Source organism: Miscanthus floridulus, chromosome 4, assembly GCF_019320115.1.
Source record: "Miscanthus floridulus cultivar M001 chromosome 4, ASM1932011v1, whole genome shotgun sequence".
NCBI lineage: Eukaryota > Viridiplantae > Streptophyta > Magnoliopsida > Poales > Poaceae > Miscanthus > Miscanthus floridulus.
The window spans coordinates 84,142,655-84,152,000 of NC_089583.1; the positions used below are offsets into that span (position 1 = coordinate 84,142,655).

The window sequence follows — 9,346 nt, forward strand, 5'->3', positions numbered from 1 at the left end:
CCATTCATGCATAGGTGGTTGGTGTAGAGCAAGTGCTAGGTTAGGCTGTGGTGTAGCTGCGGCCTCCTGCTCCATGCTTAGAAACTACTGTGTTGAGTGGATAGAGTGATTCGACTGGTACGACCCCAGTCACCCAGCTGGGCAAGAGGGCGTGTGCTGGTGTCGCAACATGGAGCTTTCCGCCTACTGAACGGCGGCAGCCTCCACCAGTGCCTGAAGGTTCTGATGAATCGCCTGCTCCTGAAGGTGTGCTGGTGTCGCAACATGGAGCTTTCCGCACAAGCATCACCGCAACAACAATGTTTTGGCCAGCTCAAGCAAACTGAGGGGGATCATCCCCTCTGTCCATGATGTTATGCTGGACCTGACGAGCATAACCCCAAGCGCTGCTCGCTGGGTTACATACATGCAGCGTAGTGTGATGCGCCGGGCGCACCGGTGCAGGCTGGCTCTGCCACCTTTGTCGTAACTCCTCATCGTGCTCCTACGCACGTGCTAGGCCCTACACATGGGGTCCGGAGGGGTGTGAGTCTACAGAGACTTCACTGCCTCCGATGGCTATCCTAGGGAATCCATCATAGCGCACTCCTAGGACAGAGGGTGTCCAGGTGCCATGATGTTGCCGATGCTTGAGCCGTTGCTTTTGACCTCATTATCGATGAGGTCGTGGAAGGAGGTGGGAGCGTAGCCCACCATCCCACTAACTCAGACATGAGAGGGGGTGGAGTCAGCATCCTTCGGAGCCCCTGTGCAGACGGGTCCATGGGGGACGTGAAGCCATAGGGGGGCCGGTTGCATGTCGGTCACGGTGGGGACAATAGGTTCCCTCCGGAGAGTTGGCGGAAGGTGTGAAATAGTGAGTAAAGAACAATATATACATCACTCACTGTGGGGTTGGATCCCAGCATGGGCTCGAGGCAAAGCGCAGGTGTCTCAATGTTGAGGTCATCGAGTGGCCTGGAGCCAGTGGAGGGCGCTCCTCCTCTAGTGGATGCCGAGACGAGTGCCTCCTCGTGGATGCGGAGTACGCTGAGCTGGTCAGCGACGAAGTCTAGACTCCCAAAGAGGAAGGTCTGGAGTGGCACAAAGATGGGAGAACCCACATCCTAGCAGGTGGGAGCGTGGGAAACTCCAGCGAGCCGAAGCGAATCATATCGCTCAAGCTCGCCATGTCGAAGATGGTAGAAAGGTGGGCCATCCGATGACCAAAGGGGTGAACGCACAGCGTCTCTCCCCACAGACGGCGCCAACTATCGGTGCGAAATGTAACCAACAAGTAAATATTTATAGTTTTGCCGTGTATTATGATCGGATGTGGCCTAGCACACGATGACATAGGATTTATACTGGTTTAGGCAACATGCCCTACATCCAGTTTTAGTTGGTCGGTGACTTTATTCCTGAGTCTAGGTGCTCGAAGTTTGTTGTGGGGTTACAAACGAGTAAGGAATAGGAAGGGGGTGTTAAAGGACTGGTCGGACTCTAATGCAAGTGGAAGAAAGTGATGGATGCTCTAACGTGCGCTAAGTATTAGAGCATATGCTCTGTGTGTCCAAGCTTATCAGCTATTGTGAGCATATAGACTGTGTAGCTATCGAGCTCTAGAGCCATCGAGCTATTTTTTAGCCGTCCTCCTTTTAGGAGAGAGTGCATCCCCTTTTATAGATGAAGGGGATGGCCTTACAAGTCAAAGATGGAAAGGGAGAGAATATGTACGTGTGCTACCTAGTCTTGTTGCCCACGCTGTCGGGTACGGCAAGCCATCGGCCACCTTACTGTTCATAACCTGCTATATCTGATAGACTACACAATGTTTGTTATCTTACTGTTTATGACCTGTCAGGCTACACAGTGTTCACCAGGGACGACAAACAACGGCGCCCACAATACTGTTTGTGTTCTGACACGTTTGGAAGGCTGTATAGTGTCTGTCTGACATGGCCTGGTGGCACCGTCCTGTAGGTGCGTAGGGTATGGCAGGGTACGGTCCTCAGTATTGCGGTTGACTTAAGCGCCTTACCTTATCTGCTCCGCCTGCTCCCTAGGCCTAAACCGAGAAGGCATCCTAGTCGGTCGTTCCTAGTCGGCCCTGACCATGTCGGTCAGGAAAGAGAGGCGAGGAAAGGTCCAACATATCTCCGATCGGAGGAACGGGGTCAGAGTCGAACTACGGTCCCACCTCGGCCAGGCCTTCCGATCGGGGCTCTGACCAGGTCTCCTGCACGGAGGTGTCGGTCAGGGACCAGATCGTGGTCTTGGCTTGTTATTATGTATCTGGCCCGGCCTAGACGCGTGTTGTCGCTGTGCCGCCTGTTGGGCCAAGTATTGCAGTGAAGCGGATCTACTGGGACCCTAGGTTTATGAACCCGACATGAGCTTTCAACACACTGTTATCTTATTGCTTGGATGAATGGAGGCTTGTCGTTGTGGAGCTTGACGCCGATGTGGAGGTTGATAGCGACGCATGGAGCTTGTCATGTGGAAGCGACGTGGGCAACTCACCGATAGGACAGCTTCACATGAAGCTCACCCTCCTCGCCTGCTTGCTGGAGCATCCGTTGTGGAGGCTCACCAGCTCGATGGAGATAGCCGCGGCTCGTCGGATCGATGGAGGCGGCCGCGGTGAGCGGGCCAGCCACGCGAGCAGGCAGTGCGGTGGAGCGCGGCGAGCATGGCCGCGCGTGAGCAGGCAGCGCGGTGGAGGCGGCTGCACGCAACCGAGCAGCACAGTGGAGGCAGACAGGAGCGAGCGAGGGCTCGCTGGAGAATTTTATTTTTTCGGTAGGGTGCAAGCTAGAGAGAGCAAAGATAGAGTTGGGGAGACGTGTCCGTCCACACGGTCACGGACGCCCATGTGGAATCATCGTTGTGGGAAAAAAAGATAAAAACTAGTCCTTGGCAACGAAATTGGTCCAATCACCATGGCCCCTGCACACCGCCAGCACCGGCACGGACGTGGGCGCCGCTCCAGGTCCAGGGCTCCAGGCGAACCACCACCAAAATTAGGCCTAGTTTAGTTTCTCCCCCTAAAGTTTAGTCTCATCAAATGAATGTTTGATACATATATGTCATATTAAATATAGACTAAAAAATAACTAATTGCACAGATTACGACTAATTTATGAGATTGATTTTTTTAAACCTATTAGTCCATGATTTGATAATGCGGTGCTAACCATGTGCTAATAACGAATTACTTAGGCTTAATTAATTTGTCTCGTGGAGTACTGAGAACTTCTATAATTTATTTTATTATTAATATCCAAACACTCCCATGTGACACTCCGATGTGACGTCCAATACTTTAGGGGGTGTTTAGATTCACCTCCTAAACTTTTATCGTTGTCCCGTCGGATATTTAGATACATTCATGGAGTATTAAATATAGACTAATTACGAAACTAAATGCATAGATTAAGACTGTTTGGCGAGACGAATTTTTAAGCCTAATTAATATATGATTTGACAATATGGTGCTACCGTAAACATGTGTACAAATTAATTAGACTTAATAAATTCATCTTATGAATTACCGACGGATTCTGTAATTTGTTTTTTTATTAATATCCAAACACTTACTCCATGTAACATCTTCTAGACTTAGGTGATGTTTGGATTCGGTGACTAAAATTTAGGAGGTGTGTTGGAAGGATGTTGCATGGGGTGTTCGGATACTAATAAAAAATAAATTATATAATCCGTCAGTACTCCACGAGGCGAATTGTTTAAGCCTAATTAATCCGTCATTAGCACATGTTTACTGTAGCACAACATTGTTAAATCATGGACTAATTAGGCTTAAAAGATTCGTCTCGCAAATTAGTCGCAAACTATGCAATTAGTTTCATAATTAGTTTATATTTAATACTCCATGCATGTATCTAAATATTCGATGGGACCACGACTAAAATTTAGAAGAGAGAACCAAACACCACCTTAATCGTGGGATCATACACGCCCTTAACTAGGGATGAAAACAGATCGTATACGGACGGATATCACCAATATTACATTTGTTTTCATATTTCTGGCCGGATTCGAATACGGATAGTGTCAACTATGTCGGATAGGATACGATTGGATATCGACATCATAAATATACGATTTGAGTATTCGGATACGGATACTGTATCGGATGTTGGATATCCGGACTCGGATACGGACAGATCTCAACTCCTCTAAACGATTTCGGTTTCGAATACGGTCGGAAAATATCCGTACCGTTTTCATCCCTACCCTTAACCCTGAATTTAAACCAGAACTTACAGCCTCTTCGTTTCTACTTATACAATCATAGCTGCAACCCTATTTTTCTATCACGCTAAACGAGTGACTTCGGCTGCTCATCGTGCCCCGTGTCAGACTGACCGCACCGCTAACCTGCAAAGCTTTAGCGTGCCGCGCTCCCACACCGCTCACCTGCAAAGTCTCCGGTACGGTACCGGCTGCACAGGAAACCGCTAAACTTAACGCACGCGAGAGGCCACGCTAAACACTGTAGCTGAGAGAGAGAGAGTCGGTGGGAGAGAGAAAGAGAGAGGGAGGGAAATAAAATATGGAATAGTGAGTATAGAGTATGGGATAGAGATAACATAGATATGGGAGAAATATATATAGAGTAGAGAATCTTGATGACTAAAATAGAATATTTCTTTTTAGTGATGAAAATAGGAGGAGTGCGGATAGCCTCAGTCTCCCTCCTCGAGATGCCGTTCCTGTCTCCACGTCGCAGTCCGCCCCAGCGACCTCTATTAAACGGCAACACCTCATGCTGGCCCCGCTGCCACACCCGCCGCTAATCATGCGCTGGCGATGGCGATTGAGCGAGTTCAGCGGCTAAAAGATCTCAGCTTTATTTCCGGGAGAATGCGGGGTGGCGGCGGTGCTTCCGGGCTTGCGTTTCGTGGCGTGGTGGAGGAGGAGGAGGAGGAGTAAGAAGAGGCGGTGGTTTCGGCGCCGGAGAGGCCAATGCAGCGGCGGCGGCGGAGGTGGGGAGCGGAGGTGGACTACGGCTACTCGCCGAGCTCCACGGGCGGCGGCGGGAGCAGCTGCTGCGATTCCTTCGGCTGCGACTCGGTTGGTCCTGGACTCCTAGTCCTTCTTTGCTAAGCTTGTTGCCCTTTCTTTATGATGCTATCATTTTGATGGCCCCATGGACGAATCTGCTTTTTGCTTGTTATCAAAATGATGCATGCATTGAGCGCCATGGCCATGGGGAAGGGAAACATATTTTAGCTGGCATTCACCTTTTGGAGTGAAAAGATTGAATCTTCAGCACGACGTGATCACAGATGGAAAATATTTAGTTCTTCACTAGCTCTAGCTTAGCTGGTGGCAATTAGCATCATGGCGCCATGCCGATCTAGGTTGCCTATGGCATGTCTCATCCTCTCATGTGACCGCAACCCTTTCACAGAGAGCGAATGGTACAGGATGAATTTGTTATCAGCGAAGTAGACAAAGTAGGAGGGCCCCGAAATTTTTTGACTTGAGCTATAGGCATCATCATCACCATCCTGGAGTAGTGGAGTAGATCCTTATAGCAACAAAAAGGAGGGTGTTTTTTTTTTCTGACCAGAAAAAAAACGAGCGCCATTGGATTCTCTTCACCTTTTGTTCCCCTTTTTCTGAGATCTACTTTTAATCACTGAGGCTATGATGATGGTTGCCTGCAGCCTTTGGCCGGGTTCGTGCGCCCAGATGGTGACCCACATACAGATCTGGAGACAGATGGGTTGGCCACTTCCTCGTCCAGTGGTAAGCACAACGCTGTAACCAGCTCACAGTTTTAACCTGACCGCCCTTTAAAACGAGCTAGTGTTGTTAAGCTTCTGCAGCCTTTACCGAGCGGCAGGTGGACGAAGCGGAGGAGGTGCTGTGCGGGGTGAAGGAAGAGGAGTGGGCTCAGGTACTAGAACTGGCCAAGAATCCGGCAGGCCGTGCCACCCCAGGTACTGTATTAATTTTGAGTCTTGCAATCGGTTGAGTTGTGGGGGGTTGCCAATTTTGTATGCTTGCATGTTGTTCGACAGAATGCCCCAACCAGCGGTACCTGACGGAGGCTGCTGTTCTTTTGCATGGTAGGAAGGGGTCGAAACAGCGGCCGGCCTCACTTGACCTCGGTAGCCCTGGGTTCCATGGAGCCACGTTTTCTCCAAGTTTCGTGATTGGTGGTGTGGGGTTGATGAACAAAGGACTTGGAGCATCACTCATCAGGTCAGACGTGTTTCATAGTCCTGGAACGCCGAACTATCCGTGGCACCCTGCATCGGTGTTGGGGTGCCAGAAAGGGTGGAGCTCTGAGAGAGTTCCGCATCCTTCTAAAGGAAGTAGGAGGTACCCAGGAAGCAGCATGGCATTTCCTTACAGCAATGGGAGGACATTGCCCTCGAAATGGGAGGATGCAGAGAGGTGGATCTTCAGTCCCAATTCCAGCGACGCTCTTGGAAGAACTACAGTTGCTCATGCTCGACGACCAAAGTCTAAAAGTGGCCCCCTGGGGCCTCCAGGAAGAATTGGTGGACAGTATTCATCTGTTTCTTCGGTGTCATTGCTTGATAGTGGGAGAGCTGGTCCTGTTACAGGAAATTCTCCTTTTGCAGCAGGAGTACTAATGCCGGAACATGTTTGTGGAGGAAAAAATACAAATGGAACCTATTCAGGTAGACCAATTGGTGACGAAATCAACATTGGAAGAGGAGTCAAAATTTGTCCACTGAATGGTGGGTCTCATCCTATTCGAACTTCCAGAGTTTGCCGGCGATTAGATTCTGCAGTGGAATCATCTGCTTCATTGCCTAGCACACAAGAATCTATCCAAGGTATTTACAAATTGTTTCCTGTGCACAGAGTACATATCCATCATTATTTTTTAGTTTTAGCCTATTGTTTATTGTTGAAATTTGGTTTCGTAGTAATTAACAAAGCACAAAACACTTTGTTTGAGTTATCATCTATGTTTGTTCAAGCATAGAAGGCATTATGAAACCCCGCATGAATTCCATTATAAAACCAGTTTTTTTTTCAGTAATAAGTTGAAACTTATTTGAAGGGCGGGCCTGGTGCAAGCGGTAGAGTCTTACCGCCTGTGACTGGAAGGTCCCGGGTTCGAGTCGCGGTCTCTTCGCATTGCACAAGCGAGGGTAAGGCTTGCCACTAACACCCTTCCCCAGACCCCGCACAGAGCGGGAGCTCTCTGCACTGGGTTCACCCTTTTTTTTTAATAAGTTGAAACTTATTTACCTTAAGTTGTGCAGCAGATCTTCATAGAAAGTTATCATATTGTAGACTGAAAAGTCAGTAAATCTTGATCCGCTGCCTCTTTGTTGTTGTCTTGTTCAGATGAGCAGGTTGAAATCACAGAAGATTCAGCTTCTACTATTGCTTCTGTAATTTATAGGAAAGATGCTGCAACCCAGACCAGCCCGGAGCTAAGTAGGTCCTCTTCGCCCAACACTAGACCAACATTTAATCGTTCCCTGTTGACAGAACAAGTGAAAGAGAGCGGGAGCTGTTTCTCAGATCTTGATATCAGGGATGTTCAGATGGATGACCGAGTGACTTTGACTAGGTGGTCAAAGAAAAATGTAACACGATCGTCTAACAAGAATTCAACAAACATGATAGAATGGAATGAAAAGACAGTGGAGTCAAATTCTTCGTCCTGGGGCTTTGCCGAAGCGAAGTGCATATCTAAGTAAGAGATCACGGATCACTACATATTCAATTATTTTGCTGCTTGAAGCCTAATTTCCTAATATTTGTTATCTTATTATGCGTCATGAAATCTCCTGTCATGCTTATCTGTTCTAAATGTGTCAAAGCCTTAACCATTTCTCAAGATTTTTTTTAAAATTTTCAATATATATTTACACCAACAAATTGTGAAAGCTGACAAGTCTCTGCAATGTTATAAGGATTGATAGAGAGGACACAAAAATCACTGCATGGGAGAATATTCAAAAAGCAAAAGCTGAGGCAGCAATTCAGAAGTTAGTGGTATGTTCTTTGCTCTATTTCAAACTGTATTGCGCTATTTTTAACTGAATTGATGCTAGGATTGTTTGCAGGACATTTTATTTATATCTAATGTATCTAGTTGGCCCTGAATTGTACCCACACTTCTATGATATCAGATTAAGCTCGAGAAGAAAAGATCTTCGCTGGATAAGATTTTGAACACCCTCAAGTCTGCTCAAAGAAAAGCCCAGGTGATGCGTGAGCGTGAGTGTGATGCAGTAACAGCAAACCAAGATGGAAAAGGCTCTAGGAAGGCAAAAAAGAGAGCACAGCTTAGCAAGAATGGCCAAATCAGTTCGCTGAGTGGCTGCTTCACTTGTCATGCTTTCTGATACATGTTATTCTAAAATTGAGTAAGTTGCCGTCAGACTGTTAATGTGCATTGAATGTATTTTTGTATTGAATTTTCAAGTAACTCGATGTTCTGTTCCTTGAAGCAGCATCTATACCACACTCTCTATTACATCAGGCAATATAGTGCCATGTTGACAACAACGAAATTGCCAACCAACCTTTTGCCTATAACATGATGACCACTTTAGGATAAGATACTTCTGAGTCACTACGCTAGTTGTGCACTTATGCGTTTTTTTCCCCACTTGTGCTACGTGCATGTAGGCGTTGACTGCTGGCGTTTCCGTATTTGATGTGTGCATACATTGATCTGTATGTTTGTTCTCTTCAATGTCTGTTGCTTGGATCTGATATTCTTTTGACATTCCATGCTAGATATCTCTATCTAAATTGGACGCCGGACAGAAGATCAACATTGACAGACTTTGGATAGAAACTTATGGGTCCTTTTCGATGTGAAATTTCAAACACGGTTTAGAAAAACTAGCCCATTAATCTTAATCTACGTGCCCTTACGTCGGTTACCAAATTTCATGGATAAATTTGGGCCACCACTAATCAAAGTTCTTATTTTTCTTCTCTCATTTGCTTATAACACAATATCTGCATAGATATGACATGTTCTGTCCAGTAGCAGTAGATTTTAGCTACTCCATCCGTTTTAAATTACAAGTCGCTTTGACTTTTTAGTACATCTATTTTGTTAGGCATCTAGATATAACATAATTAATGACCAGTTTGCTGATAACAATAACAATGATCAAACCTACATAATTAATGGCCAGTCGCTTCGTTTTTTAGGATTTTATCTCTTCTCTAACTCCTCAAGTCGTCATGTGAGGATCAATGTGGGTGCTCTAAAAGTATCCTCTTATCAGTAAGAACTATTCCATCAAATCAATGCTCATGCTCCTGAACGAGCTAGTAGTAATAGGCGACATAAGTATTAAAATCAATCAATAAATTTAAGACC

The 9,346-nt window shown here is 46.6% G+C and overlaps 1 protein-coding gene across 3 annotated transcripts; it reads left to right on the forward strand.

Annotated features, from left to right (window-relative positions):
• Positions 1-4,802: 4,802 nt before the first annotated feature.
• On the forward strand, positions 4,803-8,555 carry LOC136551909 (uncharacterized). Of its 3 annotated transcripts, none has more exons than XM_066543439.1 (7): positions 4,803-5,076; positions 5,676-5,757; positions 5,829-5,951; positions 6,033-6,821; positions 7,342-7,696; positions 7,917-7,998; positions 8,136-8,555. In XM_066543439.1, exons 1-7 carry the CDS (start codon positions 4,969-4,971, stop codon positions 8,349-8,351), a joined length of 1,755 nt encoding a protein of 584 aa, XP_066399536.1. In that variant the 5' UTR covers positions 4,803-4,968; the 3' UTR covers positions 8,352-8,555. The 3 variants fall into 3 exon arrangements, with proteins under 3 accessions (XP_066399536.1, XP_066399538.1, XP_066399537.1); XM_066543441.1 differs by having other exon boundaries at positions 5,855-5,951; XM_066543440.1 differs by having other exon boundaries at positions 5,855-5,951; positions 6,085-6,821.
• Positions 8,556-9,346: the final 791 nt, after the last annotated feature.

Bases quoted from the DNA above. Each gene is read 5' to 3' on its own strand.
- LOC136551909 (XM_066543439.1), top strand. From the start codon at position 4,969: ATGCAGCGGCGGCGGCGGAGGTGGGGAGCGGAGGTGGACTACGGCTAC. The intron at 5,758-5,828 runs GTAAGCACAACG...AGTGTTGTTAAG, and splicing joins GGCCACTTCCTCGTCCAGTG to CTTCTGCAGCCTTTACCGAG. The intron at 7,999-8,135 runs GTATGTTCTTTG...CTATGATATCAG, and splicing joins CAGCAATTCAGAAGTTAGTG to ATTAAGCTCGAGAAGAAAAG.